At 35.0% G+C, this 21,079-nt stretch overlaps 1 protein-coding gene across 1 annotated transcript in view; it reads left to right on the plus strand.

Annotated features, from left to right (window-relative positions):
* The window catches only part of FMN1 (formin 1), a 125,131-nt gene that overhangs the window by 60,941 nt on the left and 43,111 nt on the right, over window positions 1–21,079 (plus strand). The window contains exons 7-12 of the mRNA XM_041396740.1: window positions 1,627–1,688; window positions 3,797–3,885; window positions 8,582–8,711; window positions 10,114–10,260; window positions 13,507–13,566; window positions 15,501–15,621. Of these exons, the coding sequence (XP_041252674.1) occupies window positions 1,627–1,688; window positions 3,797–3,885; window positions 8,582–8,711; window positions 10,114–10,260; window positions 13,507–13,566; window positions 15,501–15,621 (609 nt within the window). The remainder of the gene's footprint in view (window positions 1–1,626; window positions 1,689–3,796; window positions 3,886–8,581; window positions 8,712–10,113; window positions 10,261–13,506; window positions 13,567–15,500; window positions 15,622–21,079) is intronic.

Consider the following 21,079-nt stretch of genomic DNA (forward strand, 5'->3'; position numbering starts at 1 on the left):
GAACTGTCTTGCAGGACATAAGAGAGAATCTCATAAATGCAAACTCTGAGGAGTTTTCTTTAAACAAAGATTTTTGTCAATCTCAGTGGTTCAGGCTTTACATTTGTTTACAGTTTTGAGGGTTTTGAATCTTTCCAGTAAGACAGAAATTGTTGGAAATACTGCTTTTTTAATTGATACTGTCTTTTGTGCAATTCTTTACTTCTAACCTAGGTGTAATGTCAACAGATAGAATAATAATTGACAGGCAGAATTTTAAAGCGTTCTAAATGTCACTGGACCTTTTAATAAAATTAATTAGCCTGCCACAGAGAAAATTTACTAGCCTGCTGGTTAATTTCACAATGTAAAATCATGGGGTAGGTGGTAGAGCAGGCGAAAGCTTATTACTTTTAAATAATGATTTAAAGATGTGTGCCTTGCCCCTTTCAAACATGGATTATAAATGCAGCAAGAGCTTTTAAAATCCTCTAAGTTCATAAGCAGTCAAGGATCATTTGAGGAAATACAATACATTTGAATTAAAAGTTATCACATAGTAGCTAATAACATCTCACTGGTTATGCCCTTGATTCTTTTGGGATTAATGTTCTCAGTAATATATAAGCATGAGTTCAAAAATTGTGCCTAGTCCACTTATGAATCTTGAGGAAAAGCTGGTTTCAGAAAATTTAAACATCCAGAGTTACTTCCATTCTACTGTGCATCTCTCAGCTTACTGGAATTTAACATTAGAGTGTGTTAGAAAGCACCATGAAGCAATCCCATTTAGTTTTCAGAAGAGTTCCAATACCTGAAGAAGCGTGTTTCCTAATTTTCCAGTAGCAAGAGTTTCCAATACCAATACCAATTGCCTAAATTGTAATGGGATTTGCAAATGTTGGAAGCACCTATGTCACATATTCCAAACACAGTAATATTTGGAACTAAGATAGGAAACATTTTAGAATTCTCATTTTTAGTAATGAAGCATAATTAATCACTGAAGAGTATACTGCATGTGTGTCTGTGTGGTGTTGAAAAAGATTTATCTGTAAATTGTCATGTGGATAGTTTTCTATTGGATAAAGCTAACTTAAATGTGAACTTGTAGAACATAATTTAAAAACTGTAGCACAATCTTTTCTGCTTGCAAATTTATAGCTTGCAAACTTTTACAGTTCGTCTGCTTGTCTACTTACCAAGATTGCTAGCTCCTAGACAAACATATCTCACTGATTTCCCGTGCACACAGGGAGCCCTAAATACTCTCACTCTCAATTCCTTCCTATCCAGACTTCTAAGATAGCATGAAATCTGTGCTGTTCGTTGTCCGGTGTCAGTTGTTCTCATGTTCTCCTACAGCTACACAATCAACTGGTTACTTGACTGGTCGCGTCTTTGACTGCTGATTATATTGGACAGAAAAAGTAGAGCTCTATTCTCCTGAGACAGAGTTTATAGAATGTTCTTGTAGGTGTGCTGTGATTTGACATCAGAACAAGAAAAAATGCTGAAAAAAAATATTAACTGGAAACATATATGTCCTGTATCTGGATTAGAACCCTTTGGTACATTTCGCAGGAAAAGAACTGAAGTCTTAATTTATGTTTTTCAGTGTCTAATTTGTGTTTGTATTCTATACAGCTATATTGTGTGTTGATGACTCTGTAGTAGATCTGGAGACACTGGAAGCCTTATATGAAAACGTAAGTAAAGGTGGGGTAAAAATGTGGTTAATCACCAAAGTATTTCGGATACAGACTTCAGCCTGCCCAGAGAACTAGTGAGTAAGGTCCCCTGAGAAAATGCTTGTGAAGGCTCTGGGGTCCATCTGTGCAGATTATTTTTTCAAATACCACCTTATGAAGGGCACAGGAGCAGGAAATGCCTAAATGTACGTATTCAAGCAGATGAAGCAGAAGGTTGGCTTATCTGATTTTCTTTTGAGTCTTCTTTTGGAGCCAAGGCAAAAATTGAATATGTATGCCCAGTGAAAGCAGAGTCAACTGATGTGGGAGGAATACAGGGTTGCTGCTTGCCTCTCTAGAGAGAAAATTTGTGCAGCCAAAGCTCAGTTGGAGTTGAAGCTGAACAGAATTGGTGGAGGGGGGAGAGAATAAAAAGAAGTTTTTAAAATATGTTAATGGCAAAAGGCAGTATAAAAATAACATCAGCTGATTACAGGATGAGGATGGCCACTTCACAAACAGGGACACAGACAAAGAGATGTCTAATGCTTTCTTTGCCTCTGTCTTCAACACTGATGATGTGCTGAAAGGCTCCCAGTGCCCTGAGCTGGATGACCATGACTGTGAACTCTGAACTTGTGTGGGATGTGCTGCTCCAGCTGGACCCCTGTTTGTCTATGGGGCCTGATGGAATTCATCCAAGAATATTCAAAGAGCTAGGTGATGTCATTATGAGGCCTTTTCTTGATGATTTTTGAATACTCTTGGGAATCTGGAGAGGTCCCAGTCAACTGGAAGTGTTTAAAAAATGGTCCCAGGCACATGGTGTGATTCTTGGGGTGTCCTGTGCAGGGCCAGGACTTGTACTCAACAATCCTGATGGGTCCCTTTCAACTCAACATATTTGGTGATTCTATGACCAAAGGAAGCCAGCTGATGTAATCTTTTTGGATTTCAGTAAATGTGTTGATGCTATCTCCCACAGTATCCTCTTGAATAAAATGTCCAGCACAAAGCTGGATAAACACATCATGTGATGGGTGAGCAACTAGTTCATGGTCAGGTGTAAAGAGTTATGGTGAATGGGGTGCCATCAGACTGGTGGCCTGTCACCAGTGGCATTCTGCAGGGCTCTATCCTAAGCCCTGTGCTCTTCATCGTCTTCTTTAACAACTTGGACACAAGACTGGAATATGTATTAGGTAAGTTTGATGATGATCCTAAATTGGGAGGAACCATTGACTCCCTTGAAGGCAGAGAGGCCTTGACAAATCAGAAGGTTGTGCTATCACTAACTGCGTGAAGTTTAAAAAAAGAAGTGACAGATTCTGCACCTGGGACGGGGCAACTCTGGGGAGTGAAACATTGGAGAGAAGCTCTGGTGGTCCTGGTTATGGCAAGTTGAACATGAGTCAGCAGAGCCCTGGCAGCCAGGAGGGCCACCTGTGTCCTGGGGGGCATCAGGCACAGCATCGCCAGCCGGGCAAGGGAGGGGAATGTCCTACTCTGCTCTGAGCTGTGCTGGGGGCAGTTTTGGGTGCCACAGTATAACAAAGATATGAAGTGTTAGAGAGAATCCAAAGGAGGGCTGTGAAGATGGTGAAAGCCCGTGAGGGGAGGACATGCAAGGAACAGATGAGATCACTTGGCCTGTCAACCTGGAGGAGACTGAGGGAAGACCTCATGGCTGCCTGCAGCTTCTTCACAAAAGGAAAAGGGGAAGATCTTCTCTTTGTGGTGGCAGTCATAGAACCTGAGGGAATGGCCTGAAGTCATGTCAGGGGACATTTAGGTTAGGTATTACAAAAAGGTACTTCACCCCGAGGGTGTTTGGGCACTGGAACAGGCTCCCCAGAGAAGTGATCACAGAATCAGCCTGACAGAGTTCAAGAAGTATTTGGAAAATATTCTTGGGCACATGGTGTGGCTCTTGGAGATGGTCCTGTGTAGTCAATGGCATATAAGGCACTGAAGGAATTTATCACAGATCTTTAAGCATTACTCTTTTGCATAGTTTGTTTCTCAGTGAAAAAAGCATAATTGCTGCTTTCAGGCAAACAGGAAAAGTACTAATTTATTAATTTCTTATTAATTAGTAACTAATTAGTTTATATTAATTCACTCAGAGAGCACAAAAGGATGAACTGGAGAAAATCAAGCAATATTATCAGACTTCAAAAGAGGAGGAACTGAAGCTTCTGGATAAACCAGAACAGTAAGATTTTTTTTTTTATAGTTTGTCGTTATATAATGTCATTTGATTATATGTTGAAAACAGTTTTGATACATAATTCTTGGTAATTATGAGCTTTTCTAAAATTATAGACTTTGTGTATTTCAAGACATGATGAAAAATTTGCCCTTATCACAAAGCTTTTTTCAGACATGACAGAGCCATGACAAAGTCACATCAACTTTGACCACCACAACTGATAAAAAAATGTAGCCTTGAATCAATAAGGATTTTTGTTCCTGTTCTCAGATTTGTAAAAGGCTTATCTTTCCCTTTGAGCATTTATTACTAAATTAACATTACATAAAGCAGGGACAGACTGATTTTGGTTGTTAATTATTTAAAAAAGCTGCACGAACAGAGGGATTGAGTTGATCGCATGGCCAAAGACAACTTGTACACTCTGGTCAAGTTCACTGAAGACCTAAAAGATTGATGCCACATTTCTTCTCCTGCCAGTGTTGTGGCCAGTGACAACTGTTAGGATGAAAAACTTAAGTGTTGTCCCTTGTGTTGTAATACACCTTAGACCGATGAGAAAGAATTGAAGAGGATAAGAATACAAAAGAAACAGTGAAGTAGCAGAAGACAAAAAACACTGGTAGGCCAACATCAGAAATCAAATGTCTACACAAATATAAAATTCAGGATTATCGTTCTGTTCATAAATTCTTGAGGATTCTTTCTTCCCAGAGGCCTCTCTGTCGTTTTGTTTCCTTTTCCATCTTCTCTGTTCTTGTCTTTTCTGCTGTCTCTGGTAGAAAGAAAGAAAGAAAGAAAGAAAGAAAGAAAGAAAGGGTAGGGGGAGGAAGAATTGAAATAGAGATGATATATGATTTGTTAATGTCAGAATGACTGTATTTTCGTACATTTTTTTCACATTAAAATGTTAGTGCTGAAGAAAAGATTATTTTTTTTTTCTTTTTCTACTTACATTAGGCAGCTAGATACTCATTTGTGACTGCACGCTAAGGAGTAGGCTAGTATTAGGAGATAAAGCTACTATCTTGCTCTTGATGAAGAGAGGTTGTTGTTCTTTAGTAAGTCTTAAGACAAATATCTGTAAAGTTTATATACTAGCTTGCTTTTGCGTCCCATGTCCATGAATTTCATTGCCTTGGCTTGGGGCATAAGGATGCATTGTGTGACTAGCTGATGTTTTCCAGAGCTTGAATCTTTGGCAGTCTTTTGCTGTATGTCCAAGTTAAATAAATATTAATGCATTTTGTCTTCTGGAGAACACCAATCTTGTAGAGTTCTAGGATTATAGGAGGTTATCTTTTTTGTAACTTATAGTGGAGAGAGGTTAATCTTAACTAAATACAAAGTTGGATTTATACTATCATTATTCCATAATTAAGAGCTGTAAGAAGCAGTTATGCCTGGTGGTTTAGAGTGAAATAGTAGTATCAAAGACAAAAGCTATTTTTTATCTATTATTACTCCGTGCTCTCTCTGCAAGTCTTAAGTATCATATTTTTACACTATAATTACACTACATAACTTTAAGAAAACTAACTTTTTGAAAGGTAGCTTAAGGGGCAAACAATTTGCTTTATGCACTTCTGTAAATTTTGTTGGACCTTCAATATAATGTGCTTTCTGAAAACTCAGTAGATCATGTGCCCCTGGCTTTGTTGTCTCAGTCAGCCTCTAAGTCAGCCTAACTGCAGAACTGGAGATATGTTGAAGCTGTGCTTTACTTATTAGCGCCATAAAAGGTTAAGGACAGAAAAGTGCTAAATTTGTATGTGTGATTAAAAATATTTGCTGTGGGGCATAAGCCTCATGTATTGTCTTTAATGAGGATTAGAACAAAAGTGTAAATGAAATAATTTATCAAATGGTTGCACATAATAACAGTAGTCATTCTTATAGTGAAACCTTTGAATTGAGTTCACTGAAGTCTGAAGGAAACCCTTACATATTTGGATTACCAGATAAATAAAAAGCTTTACTGGTATCACTGATGTTCTTCTGCACACATGATTTTTATTTATCTTGCATATATGTTAAATTTGACACAAACTGTAAGTATGACAGCAACATAACAATATCCCCCTAAATTGTGCTTCATGATAATGGCTGTTAAAATGCTAATATTAATTGCCATGATAAAGATTTATATGCAAAATTTGCCACAGTTTGGGGCTTTGCTAGCAGGATACAGATGTTATAGCTAGTTTCCAAGAGACACATTTAGTTGTAGTATATTGTCTGTGTAGGCTTCTCCACTGTGAAATACGCACTAATAAAGGAAATAGTAACAAAATATGGTACTGGTTTGAATGTAGTTTGATTCAGGAAGTAGGGAGTGGTTTATAATCCCTGTCCCAGTAATGCCACTTGCTTCTCTTTGAAGACAGCTCTGCATGGACTTCAGTTTAAATCCTGCTGTCATACTTAGAAGCTTGCAGGGTTAGATACACCTTTTTCCCAAAAAATTGCTTCTAAATTTTATATTTTTCAAATGCAGATAAATGTGATCTGAAAATTAGTTTGCCACCTTAAAATCAGCCTTCCTTGTCCATCTTCTGCAAGAATGCTCTCTTACACTAACATCATAACTGTATGCCTGGCTTGAAAGTTCTCTCAAGCTCTTAACTACAAGATTCTGGTAGACTAAAGGAGTTTTCAAGTAAATGCATTTTTTTACAGTTTCTGAAAGAGAGGGGTATGATGTACCTCATGGAAATTTACAGCATATTTTCTATGTTTATTTTAGGCCATCAGAATTGTAGTGATGACAAACCCATCCAAAAGCTGTGTCACAGCCATGTCATTATTTTAGGTGAAAATCATACTTTTCTCGGAAATAAGAATGTTTCTTTCTCTTCTAAAGTTTTGTCCATCTGAATTGGTGGTTTATCTGTGACAGCCATAGTTTCATGCCATAACTTTTTGGTTAGTTGCTACATTTGTAGTCACTAAGATTCCTTTTTGTGACAGATTTCAGTTTTAAGTGTTCTGCCTGGATATTTACTTTGGATACTCTGAATTCCAGAATCTGAAGACATCTTCTTTTTACACTGATGCTCTTTTAACTCTTAGCACAATGACATTGTATTCGATGGTCAGCCATGTGGGAAATAGTTCTCTTTTCACAGGAAGGCAAGAATATGTGCCATTTGACTTTTTAAATTTAAACGTTTTAATTGTATTTATGTTAGAACTTTAATGAAGGAGTTTGGTTTTTCTTTCTTTTGTTTCTCACACACAAAGTGCAAAATACCCTTTTTTTTTTTCCTGGCAATACCATTCATTCCCAATAGGAAGCATTTTTATTAATACCAGCTTGGCATTTCTTTTTTCCCACTTCTTAAGTCTAAGAGCCAAGCTGGGCCTCCCTGATCCTTCTCTCACAATAGGTTTTTTCATCAGGAGAGAAAGAAAAAGGAAACAAAAAGAAACAAAAAATGGTATTCCAATTAAAACATAGTATTTCACACCAGCCACAGGTGAATTCTGTTGATTTTTTAAAGAGTCACTATGTACTCAGCAAAGCCTAGCATGCATGAGAAATGTATAAAGTAGATTTAAACATACTGGTTTTATTTATTGTGAAAAAGAAATAATTTGAAAAAATCAGATCTATTGGCTTAAATAACTAAGTTACGAAGAATTTAAGGTAATAGATTGAATACTGAATTTCCTATAATTCAGTGAGGTAGAAGAAATCTTTACAGCATTGCATTAAGGGGAATCAGAGGATATCTGCAGACAGGAGATTAGAAGAATGAAGCTAAAGTAATATTGGAGCAAAAGGCAAGTTTGCTTTTGGATTTCAAGAAAGCTTGTGTATCTCTGAAATCTTGAATTCAAAACCCAAGAGTAAATTATTGTTATTATATATTGTTGTTATAATAAATGCTAGAGCTTCTTGTGTTATTAGCCAAGCTTTTTTATTTTAAATTTATGAAAAGGGAGGAATTACTCATGTCTTTGGGATGCTTTAATTTTATGAGGTCTGAACTACACTTGTTGTAGTTGTTGTTGAATATGCCTCCATTTATTTTTATTTACCAAGAGTTAACAGACGAAAAGCTACAATTGAGTCATGAGGAATAAATACCTGTGAGGACAGATATAGAGCAGATGAAGACTTTGCTGAAGAGTGACTGAAGGCAGATATGCTCTGCAAGTATTTTAGAACTAAATACACAGCTAGGTGTGTTCCCATAGAACGTGCTGCTGTATGATTGAAAGTGTGGTGCAAATTAGAAAAAGAAAATTGATGCTAAGAATCAGAAGAAAGCTGTTGGCAGAAATTTTATATTAGGAAATATATTTCTAGGAATATATTGAGTTCTGTATTTCTGAGCACATTTTTAAGGGAAACAAGGCTGCATAAGTTGGTATGTAGGTAGTGCTATGTAGATTTTCCTTTTTTTTTTTCCCAGTGGATGATTAAAGTTTGAGATTCTTCTGTTTATTACTGTGCAGATATGATAGTTAATGGGTTGATATGATAATGATTAATGTCTTGCCTTTTTCTTTACATTAATAGGATTTTTAATGCATTCTTAGCATAAAGAATATAACAATTATAAATTCTGACAGATTTGAGTCAAAAAGGAAAAAGTGCATGTATATTTCATGATACTGCAGGCTTTGATCCATTATGTACCCCACTGAGAAGAATTATAAAGATTCATTAATAGTCCTTTTTTCCCCACAGATTTCTGTATGAGTTGTCTCAAATCCCCAACTTCGCAGAACGAGCTCAGTGTATAATCTTCCAGTCAGTTTTCTCTGAAGGGATAACATCAGTGCACCGGAAAGTAGATATTGTGACTCGTGTTTCCAAGGTAAGTCCTCATGAAAGCTAAATTTAAACTTAAATATATCTTGGAGTATGTAGACTTCTTTTTTACCATAAGCGAGGAACCTTGATCTTGCTTACTGGCTTTTTAGGAAATAAAACTGTAGTGAATTTTTAGTTGCTTAAAAGAACAAAAGGAAGAAGGAAGTAGGAAAGTGAATTGCGTGTGATGCCCCATGGAGTATGTAGAATTTTATGTGTATTTAAATGGTAGATTTTTATTACTTTGCATATTAAGTAATGTAATAGATAATCTCCATAAACTAGGAATTAGTATAAGGCAAGCTTAGTACAGGACCTTGCAAAGTGCCTTTTATTTGCATACCACTGTTAATGCAAATTGATGCTTGTCATGTTCATTATCTTATTACTTTCCTTTGACATCTATTAATTTCTGGTAACCCTGATACAGCATAATTTTTAGTATGGGAAAAGCTCTACTTAATATTTACACACTATGAAAGACTAAGGACAAGATTTTTAAATTATGAAAAGTAGAATAAGGTGAAAATTAGGAGAGATATTAAATAATGGCCGAAAGGTCTAACATCCTAACCAGAAAAGTAGGTTAATTTTTTTTTTTCTAATTTGAAGATTAGTTCTTGACTAGCTTTGCTTTCACAGAGTAGCCATGCTCTACCCCTTTGGATTGCTTTGCAATAGAAATAGTTACTTTTTTTTCCTTTCCAAAGGAGGTATGAAGAATCAGTGTTGTATGAGATAGGGAAAGCTGTATTGCCTTCAGTTTGAAACTGATTTATCCAGTGTATAAGGCTACACAGTTAAGAATTATGCCTGTGGCCTCAGATTGCCAACTGACAGAGGTCTTTATATGTAACTGAAAATAATTTACTAGTTCTACACTGTGTTTTTAGAACTGTTTTCTGATCTGAGGCATGTAATTAGTCAGTCCTTAGCCCTCTTATATCTGGATTAAGTATGGATCCAGGAATGTGAATTTTCAGACCCATGAGAAGCAGACTGAGTGACAGGCTGATTCTAACCTGGTGACAGCAAAAATAGCACATCTCCATTTGACTGTGCATGATGCAAACTCATGATAAACCATCTTCTTGTCTGTAAGATTTTTGAAGCCTTCTGAGAATGTTTAGAAGTCTTCCATTAATCTTTTTGTCATTGACATAGTATTTGATGCCATATAATTTGCTTCATATGGATTACATTAAACATATTATTTTATGGAGATACAGTCTAAAAAATGGTTCTCTTAAGTTTTGATTATTGCACCAGTTTCAGCTTCCTTTACCTACCAAGGTAAAAACAGATCAGAAAATAAGTTTAGCAAAAATAAAATGAAAAAAATATTTTATATTAGCAATTAGAATTTTAATGTCAACCAAATTTACAGACCAGTATCCATTTTCCAGGCTTTGCTGAGCATGAAAAGTGTAAAGGAAATTTTGGGCTTGATTCTGGCTTTTGGAAATTATATGAATGGAGGGAATAGGACCCGAGGTCAAGCTGATGGGTTTGGATTGGAAATACTCCCCAAACTAAAGGATGTCAAAAGCAGAGTAAGTACTAATGTTTGGTTAAAGATAATTTTTCTGAATTAATTTTCTGAAAAAAACCCAATTTTTTAAATTGTTCCTTCATCTGACATATCTTTTATTTCTTACTATTCTTGCTTGAAAAGCAAGGTGTTTTGTACCGTTTTATTCTTTTTTTCTCCTAGCTTTTCACCTCCTTCTCCAGCACATGTGTATTTTTCCTTAATATCTAATTTCTGCTGTTCAGTACTACTAGGTTAATTACCATATCTGAGAACTTCTGTGTGTCTCTTTTGTTAGCAGGGACTTAATAACAGTAGGGTAGAGAGAAGTGAGAGAGCACAGACTGCTCAAGTCATCTCCATTAAATGTCCTCATTCTTTTTTCATGCTCTTAAATGAAGGTTGCTCTGTGTAAATAAAAATTACGTTTAAAAACAAAATACCAGTAATCAGTTCATTGTGGTGTATACACTAACAAATTATGTATAAGGGATCAAAGAGATGTCACACCCAACAAGATACTTTGTCTTTTTTTTAATTGTCAGTTAAATGGATGTAGGACATGAAGTTTGAGTGGCATGCATGAGAAAATGCTCATAGATGGCAGTAAATTTTTTTGTAAAAAATTGAGAAGGGCTAGCTGGTTTTTGATTAGTCATGCTAGGATCAAAGTCAGGCTGAAAGGCTAGACACCCTGCTGAGATGAGATTACTTTGCTTCTTATTTCAGTAGGGCAGAGCCAGAGATGTTAGGTAATCTAGGCAATGGAAACACTGCTCAAAGTCATTCTTTGCCAAAACATACCCAGACACCACATGGATATAGGAAGCAGCAAAGAATAGGAGATACTTTTCTGCTGATGTTGGTATAGACTTGGAGTATGAGGAAAAAAAATCCTTAACGCTTTTCTACTTTTCTTATGTGAAGTGCTTTCTTGACTACAAGAGATGTAGATTTTAAGCTTTTGTTCCCTATTATGCTTCATGTACACAGGAATGCATTTGTGAGACAGGCAATGTCAGCAAAACAGTTTATCTATGGAGCATTTTGTTTTACTTGTTTTACTTTTGTCATCATTAACAAAGTGTAGAAACACATTTAATGACTTGTTCAGTGTTTTTTCCAAAGGATTTGAGTCCTTTGTCTCCTAAAGACGTTGAGGTGCTGATCAACAAAATTGGTAAAGAGTCTGGAGCACAAGTCTTAAAAGAAGCAGCTGAGGAAACTGGGGTAGTTTAGCACAGAGGAAAGGAGGCTCTGGTGAAACCTTGTCACTCTCTACAGCTCCCTGAAAGGAGCTGTAACCAGCTGGGGGTTGGTGTCTTCTCCCAAGTAAAGAACAATAGGATGAGAGGAGGCAGCCCCAAGTTCTTTCAAGGGAAGTTTAGCTTGGATATTAGGAAAAATTTCTTCACTGAAAGTGTTATAAGGCATTGGAACAGGCTGCCCAGAGAGGTGGTGGAATCAATGACCCTGGGGGTGGCACTTAGGAATATAGTGTAGTGATGGACTTGACAGTGCTGGATTTTCAGTTGGACTCAATGATCTTAAAGGTATCTTCCAACTGAAATGATTCCCTGATTCTAATTCTTACTTTTGTCTTCACTGTGATGGTTCAGCTGTTCCTTATAACCCCTTTTTTCCCAGTCCTGCTGCATGGACAAGACACAGTACAAACAGCAGTTTAACTAGAACCAGGCCAAGTTTCCCATTACTCTGGCATTTGTTGGCTGGCTAGCTGCCTTGAAGAAAAATGTAAAACTCAGCTTTGTCTGACTTTTCTCAGTAGAACTGCTAGGCTTAGTGTCACTCTTTTATCTACCTATAAACTTCATATAATTTAGTAATCTCTGGGACTTTCCAGTGTGGCTGCATTTAGCAAGCTTGCTACAAAATTACGCATTTTGAAAAGGAGTAACTGATATAACTATTTAAGACTTGTTCCTTAGCAAAACAAGCTAAAAAATTGAGATTATTTACAGTTTCCTGGTAGCCAGAATAAATATGTTATTAGTTTAGATTAGCGTTCAAAATGCATAAAAGCTCAAAGAGTCCAGTTGCTACAGGGAGACATGAAACCTCGGAGATAATTGGTAGTCTGTATTTGAAAAGGAGAAGAATGCAGGGTCTTGTACACTTGAGCATTAAGGTATTCTTCCTTTGTCCCATTACTTCCTTCTTGTGAGTTGCCAGCAAATACATCTTAACTGAGCTGAATTCCATGAGCTAAGGTAAAGAGCCACTGCTAAATACCTCTCATTTCACATAAAAGTCATTTATTGTCATATGAGCTTAGAAAGTTACTTTTTGTAGAGATTTTTTGACCTGCCAGTAATGGCTCCTAAAACTCTTAAACATGCAGGGTGACTTTTCCTGCATGACAGCAGTGACTTACTTAGTTAAGAATTTTGCTGGTGTATGATACTAATAAAATATAATGTGCTGCAGACTCTCGTATAGACAAGGCAGCTCTGTACAGGAAGTCAGACATTGTTCACATACAAATGTTTGTTCTGATACCTGTCAATATAAAATATGAAAACACATCTAAAAAACTTCAAAGGCATTCCAGATATAATTCCCTATATCATGGTTCTTTTATATTGCTGAATGTAATGTATAACTTTTCCTTAGTTCATCTGGCCCATGCTGACCCAATGATATGTAACAAAATAAAATACTCTTTACAGTTGTGTGCAGGAACATGGAAATACTGACTCCATAAAGTGAGAATTAAAATTCATATTTATATGGTAACAGGGCATGAAATATGCTTCTTGGTTGAATGCTATCTGATTTCTTATTTAGAATAAAATATGTAAAGTATATGTGCCTTTTTTGGATCTTCCTTATAGATGATTGAGACTACAGGAATCAAGAAATTCTGTTCACATTGATGTATCTGAGATGACTGTAATATTTAGTTAATACTATGTTTAAGAGTAGTATTATTGAATAATATTTTTATTTGAGTTAATATTATTATTCTGTAATGCCTTCTATTATTATATAAAAAGCTGCTCCCATGTATTCTTCTCTGCATGTATTTTTGCCTGGTATTTAAAACCAAAGTAAAGTCTGAATATAGTAGTGGTACGATGAATTCGATGTTGCAAAAGATCAAATATTTTGGTCAGTAATGCTAAGGATAAAAAGTATTGTGAATCCTATTTCTCACAGCAATATAAAATATTAATTAATTTCATTTTAAATAGACTACATTTTCACAGTGAATCACTGTTAATCACACATTTTTAATTTTTCCTAGGATAATGGTATTAATCTTGTGGATTATGTAGTCATATATTACCTACGCCATTGTGATAAGGTAAGGGATTTGCTCCATCAGCCTCTCCAAAACTGGGTTTCTTTAAGAGATGGTGAAAGGGTTTGTAACAGCTTTATAGAAATCTGAACATAATACCTCTGATGGGAAAATAAAATCCATTTATTTTGCTTTCTTGTAATAGTTGTGTACCTCAGTAGGCATGAAACTTGCTGTAACTTTCAAGATAAGACTTGGGAAAATCTTACCTTGGTTGTTGAGAGAACCACTGCAGGCAGTAAGCTGTGACTGTTGCAGACTGGACAGGTGGTCCCTCCAGCCCTGCCTTATTACATCTGGGTGCTGTAGCCTTGTGAAATTTCTTCTGATGTTGTGATGCTGGAAGGCAGAAGCATGATTTCTCTCTTAGGACAAAAAATGCAAGGACAGGTTGCTATTTAAGATAGGTGAGTCAGCTGATGGGGGTGAAGTTAGGGGTTGAAATGATGTTGTAAGTTACATTGTGTTGTATGTGTTACTCCTCTGTATATGCATTTATATTCTATGCATTCCTATATTAAATATGTATATATTTGGTATTGGCAGTAGCCAAACTTATTGAGTGGAAAAATTTGAATTATCGTATTTTAAATGAAAATGTTGCTTCATGATTTTAACAGAGATTTTCAATAATTTTAGTTTATTTTCTTATTTTTTCTTCTTTTTTAAAATTCTTACATAAGGTTGTTGCATTGATGATTTAGTAATCCTCAGACATGTGGATCTGTATCAGTATTCTTTCTTTAAGGTTTTGGGGTTTCTTTGTTTCTCTTTTTTTTTTTCTTGTGTTTTCTCTTGGTGGAGGTTTGGTTAGTTTGGGGTTTTTTGGGGGAACTAGGATTTTTATGATTTCTAATTAATTTATTAAAATATTTAATTAATGTATTTACTAAAATATTTCATTAATTAAATATTTCTGCAAACTTCCTACTATACTGTAATTTTACTTCAGGGAATTTTGTGAAACAAAATAGTGTATCTTCCTTGGGAGGAAATAAACACAGTGTAATTATCATCCATTGCACTTTCTCCACCAAAATGTTTTTATCTTTATAATAATAAAATTATTCTTTCCCCATTCACTAAACAATTAGCTCTCCAGCCTATGAGTTTTCCTTTATTACAGACTGACATCCCTGCAGGTATATGCATATTTCAAACTCAGTAAGGTATGCTTATACACAGCAATATCATATTAATACCATTTATACATACTTCCAAAAATTCCACTGAAGATATTGCTTTGAACCTTGTAAAAGTTTTTTGTTGGTTGGTTGCTGGGTTTTTTTTAAATTTTATATCATTTTGTGTGTGGGGGGGGGGGGGGTTTCTGTTGGCTTTGTTTGTTTATTTGTTTTACTTCTGATTATTTTTTCTTACTGTGCTGAAAATAAGGTATATACTTAGAGGTCCCATACAGCTTTAACCCCTGTTATTTATTTAGCCATATAAGCATTCAGCTGTGTGTTTTTATCTGTGTAAACTGCTTCACAAAATATATTAATAGGGTTTTCAATTTATGCTTCTAAAGTGTGTGTGTTTTTAATGAATTGTGAGAGAGTGAAACCACAAACATTTGGCATAAGATCCCTTCTTGCATTAAAATGGGTATTCCTGTTATCTTTTCCTAAGAAACTTCTAATCCTTTATCTAAACCTTTATTGACATAAAATTAACTGAAATGTTGTGTCTTTAATGTTGTTTCACTGTTTAAATTGAGCACAGTTTGCTTTGCAACATCTAAAAGGAAGTTTCAATACTCAGATTGGTCAGTATTTAACCTTGAATGAGCTGTGGTTTCAGCAAGAATGATTTAACATATGTGATTTTTGTAATTTTATAACACTTTTTCATAGATGAGAATTTTTTTAAAAAGCTACTTATTTCACTCTAAATGCATTCAATTTTCATAGTGGCCTGTTTGTTTGTTTGTTTAGGAAGCAGGAACAGACAAGAGCATTTTTCCTTTACCAGAACCACAGGATTTTTTCCAGGCCTCCCAAGTTAAATTTGAAGACCTAATAAAAGACTTAAGGAAACTGAAGAGAGATCTAGAAGGTAACTGGGAACTTTCACATTTGTTCTACTAACAACAAAGTGCCATTTAAAATGTGATCTTTATGAGGTTTTCTTATTGCTAATTAGGTTTATAGTGTTGATTCATTTAGAGTTTTTACATTGTGGCACAAATTACTCACATAAATTAGGAAGAAAAAAAATTTAACTCATGACTTAATAAAAATGAAAGTAGAGATCCTGAAAAGTAATTTTCCCTTTTACAATTGAAAGGCCCCTAAAGAAATCTTTCTGAATATTCCTTCAGTTATGTGTGAATTTTTCTCTGGCTTCTCCAGAGCTATGTGTTTAACTGTAGATATCTGTTAGCTCCATAACATAAATACTTTCTTCAGTACTTTTATAACAACAATTTAAAAGCTACAAGAAAGAGTTGAATACTATTAATGTAGAAATAAAACACAGCTTGCCAAGGCAGAGCAAAGGGAAATGGAAAGCTCCAGTTCAAAATATTTTCACCCTGGGACATAAAATAAACATTTAAAAATGTTTATTATAAAGAGGGGCTCAGAAACCAAACTCATCTATCAATCAAGGTACTGAGTGGAAATAAAGTAGGAAGGGTTGTTCTCTTAAGGATTCCAAGCAGTTTCATTTTTATTTTGGGCTACATGCAATTTTCTAAAATAAAGTCAACAAATGATGACTGAATATTTTAAGCCTTTTTCTTGTTATAGAAAAGTTTGTACTTTACTAAGGGAGTTCTGTGTAGAAGATGGAGTTTAGGAAGATAATCTGCATAAAAACATGTAAAAACTTTTACATTTAAGTTGACATGTTTGCACCAGACTAGAAGAGTACTTTAATAATCAGAGTTGAACAAGATAACTGTTTTCATATTTTTTAAGGCACTGAAAACTGTTACAAAATAGTTTATCCTTACAGCTATGAATTGCTGGATTAGGTCACTGCCATCCTTAGGACAATTTCAAAGGTTAATAGTGGTAGGAAAGTATCAGTTGTTGTTTGTTCGACCCAGGCATAAGTGAGTGCTCTATCTCCTCTCATCGCTTGGCCCTGTAAGCCCCTTGGCCTGCCCTCTTTTGGGCTAGTTTTTGCAGAAACATGATCTGTGTTTGATCTTGTACTTTTTCAGCATGTAGTCCTCCTGTCATACATCTTAGTCGTGAAGGAGCTGCATTGAGGCTGGGGCATTCACATCATATTTGTTCTACATTGCAAAGACACAAACAGCAAGTAGGGAAAGATAAACTCCTTTACTCTTAAAATAAAAACTTCACCTTTCTTGTAATCACTGATTTCTGTTTTCTAAACCAAATCTTTGTAGGTATTTATAGCAAATTGAGAAAAATTGCTATCTTGAGGTTGTCTCCATAATTCTTTGTAAAGGTGTGTGTTAAAGCCAGCGAAAACAATTAACATACAAAGTTAATGACAGCAAAGATGTGAAACCAAAAAGGTTGTGGAAATGTTTTCAGATGTTGGTATTTTATCACTTGGAAATAATGCAACAGATTCTAACAAGCATTCCTGTGATTATTTCTCTTACATTTAAACAAAGAAACAATCCCTTATATAAGAACTTATCTTTTTTCAACGATTCCCTGTCAAATTTTTTTCTTTGGCTAATGCTCTAGTTAATTTTTAAATCAGAATTTTAATTGAAGAGGTTATAATTTTAACACGTACAACAAAGATTTGATGAGTCTCTGTAGTTTATTGTAGCCATTAAAAAGTTGTGGCTGCTGGCAGAATACCAGTGAAAGTCTAAAGCTGAAACAGATGTGAGTAGCAGAAAGCAAGTCCAGAGAAGCGTCGGGCCCAGCTATCCAGACAGGCGCGGCCCTTCAGATGTAAATAATTTGAACAATATTAACTGGGGCTGCCTGTGTTATAGGGTAAATTGGATTTGTTTCACAAGTTGTTGGCTAAGGTACTCTCAAGCTGATTACCTTGGAAGTGGGATGAGACAAAGGTAATAAATGGAAGAGAGGTTTTCATCATGTCATTAGGTAATGAACTAATGTTCCTGCTAGTGACTTCCCTTTTTTCTGAGATTTCTAAGGAATGGTTAAAAAAAAAAGAAGCATATCACTTCTTGCAAGTGAAATGGCAATTTTGATAGTTACTTTTCATATTAGTTGTCTTTAAATATTTAACAATATATTTGACTAGTTTATCAAGGCATTAATTTATGTTTCTATCATGGATATTAACATAGGAAAGATGGAATTATCATGAATGTCATGTCTTATACACCTCATGGTATAAACCTCTGGTTTGAAATACCTAGACACTGTGGAACCAAAAGTTCAAATCTAGATGGTGTACAAACCCTTTCATCCTTTTCAGATAAACAGATTGAGTTCCATACAATTTGCTATTTTTAAATCTTTCAGATTAGACTTTAAAGGTACAGGCTAACTTTACTCCAAAGGGATTAGACTGAAGTTAGATTCAAGAATTCAAAAAGGTTTTTGGAGAACCTTAATTCAACAGGTTTTTAAAACGTATTCCAGAACAAACTTTTTAATCATGGGTGTTTTAGGTTAAAAAGAATGAGAAACTAAAATATGCATTTAATATAGGCTTTTAAGGGGAAAGAAGTGAATATTGGATGGTAAGATGAAAATTTTAGGGTGAAATCTGGTTCCACTCTAGCATTCAACTAGAAAGAAATTTCTGTAAGCTCAGGTTTTCACTCCAGGTCTGTTGGTGTATTTCCAAGGCTTTCAAATATTACACAGTATCATAAGCAGATATATTTATTCATTTAACACATGCTAGCTTTCCAGTTAATGTAGAGTTATGGAAAGAAAAGGCTTTGCTTAAGATTGTAAGACATCTTATTCCTTGTCAAGGGCAATGAATGATTCCAACATTTTTCTTTCCCTGTGACCAAACATGATTTACCTTCTAATTTGAACAATGCCACTTGGTATTCTTGAAATTGGTATTCTTCTGGAATGAACACAGAATGTTTTAAATACATAATCATAAGAAGTCACTCAGAAAGAAAACCGCTTCACCGAAGTTTGATAGACTAGTATAAGTTTTACCATGAATCCTTTTATTAATCTGTGTCTGAAGTTGAACAGTTTTAATTAAATTAGTTGCCCTGTAGATTGTTTCCATCTGTCATACTCATTCCTCTTCTTTGCAATACAGTACATAAAATTTTAAAATTTTGTGCTGCTCTGTTCCTCAGAAAGCAATATTAGATGCCTCGTGTAATATTCTGTGGTGTTCATTATAACTTCTTTTGCATTCTTGACCTTAACAAATGAAACAGCAAATATATTTATTGAATTGTTAAAAATGGAAACCAAGGTAGGTCCATACTAAGGATTTTGAAGAATCACTTCTGTTTCTCATAATTAATTAAATTTGCTATGAGAGTGATTGTAACATTCTCATTGCATTGAAAATCCACATACCTTTTACTTTTCCCTTCTTTCATGGCCACCAGTAGAAATATTGGTTGCAATTTTCATACTAATATCGTTTCAGTACTGTGTATAAGTTTTAAATTTTTATTAATTTAACTGTGTGTGTGAGTACATATGTAGGTGTTTGCAAACACATGTGTGGCAAAAAAAAATTCTAAAATAAAAAGAAGACATTAGGGATCTGCTATGCAATTGTCAGTTGGAGACAGAAGACATGGTTTGATATTGGGCACCTCTTAACCCAGTTGTTGACAGATCTGTATCTTGTTAAGTATGTAACCCCAATTTTTCCCCATTTAAATAGGAGAACTTCACCAAAACTTACATTTATGGCAACTCCATTTTGTAAAATTGCATAATCCTTATGAAAATATTAAAAGGGAAGTAAGTAAATCTATGCAAGAAAAGTTGAGAAATTTCAATTTTGTGTTGGCCATTTTCACACTGTTTTTTATGGAGAAGCATTACAAATATCTTAAAATTATAAAGAAGTGCAATTTGGTAGGTTGAAATGTACATATGGAGGTCCTGTGGTCCAGAGCCTTTGAGCAAGAGTAACTTCATGTTTAGATCAGGCTGTACAGGGCCAAAGTCACCTCAGTTTTGAATCTGAGGATGGAAATGGCAGCACATCTCTGGGCACCTGTTCCAATGCTTAATTGCCATCTTGAATATTTTTGTTTATCCCACATGAGAATTTCCTGTGCTGCAGCTTGTGACTATTGCTCAATTTTCTTTAGATGTGCATTCCTGAAAAGTCTGGCTTTGCCTTCTCTCTAGTTATTCGTTAGATAGTTGAGATGAAAATCTAGATTTCCAGCCTGCTTTTTCTAAACGGGGCTGAACATACCTGGCTTCTCCTGCCTCTTCTTCAGGTGCTTCATTTAATTTTCATTCCTAAATGCCATGACAATATATATAGGTTTTTTTTCAGGTTTTAATATATATTTATATAGTATAAAATATAATTATTGTTCATAGAAACAGGTCCAGTGGACTGGATGTGACTAATAAACACCATGGCAGTCATGTCACTCTTAACACTGTCTCTCAGCATGGCTCATTAGAACCAGACTAAACTGTTGCATCTACACTGCTCTCATTCAGTGCTTCTTCAGATAGCTGTGTGTCACATTCTATTGCAAAGTGTGGGAGGGAATTTAGAAAAAGGAAATGGATGGAAGTTGAAAAGGGTCACTCATTCTTGATGCTTTCAGTAACTGTTACTTTAAATAGAGTCAAGGAGGAAACTGCAAAAAGAAAAAATAATCAGTTCATGCAGACTAAAACTCTGATTTTCCAAATTTAAAGTACTGAAAAACATCTGGATTCATTGAGGATTAGAAGGGAATATATTTATCAATAGGAAAACATACAAAGGCAGAAAAGTTTGATTTGTATTATTCCAAGAAGTTAATTTAAAATTCCTAAATGTCTTTTCCCATCAGAGTCCTCAAACTGAGTGAAAGAGTTTTGCAACAAAATGTCCCCTAATTAACTATAGCCTGGTTTTGTTCTAGAGATTAATTAATTTTATGGGTTATCATTTATTCAGGTGGAATTATAGATTTAGTTAATGCATAATATAGGCTATGGTAAAGTCTTTTCTGGAGACTAGTGAAATCATGATACAGTAATAATCCACAGTGCAAGGATTACAGTGTTGAAGGGTTTTGTCTATTGTTCAATTTGCTTGATAAACAGTAAGTTAACTGGATCACATCCTGAAAATTCTAAGTGTTATACCAATTCTGAGTATTAACTTTCTAAATAATTTGTAGGATCAAAAGTTATGTCTTGATAAAAGGTGATTGCGTATTCGTCAGGAGGATAGTGTTCCAAAAAGTATCAAACATACTCTTCTAAAATATTTTCAACCTATTGAAACCTTAGTCTAATTTAAATGAAATGTTCGAAGTCAGTTTAAAAGAGGGGCTTTTGTCAGAGAAATGTCTGTCTAACAGGCATGTCAAAAAATCTTCCCAGCAGGAGCAGAGAAGTTGTATGATAATTTACAGGACATGCTTACT

Source organism: Onychostruthus taczanowskii, unplaced genomic scaffold (assembly GCF_017590055.1).
Source record: "Onychostruthus taczanowskii isolate IOZ18803 unplaced genomic scaffold, ASM1759005v1 scaffold1, whole genome shotgun sequence".
Lineage (NCBI taxonomy): Eukaryota > Metazoa > Chordata > Aves > Passeriformes > Passeridae > Onychostruthus > Onychostruthus taczanowskii.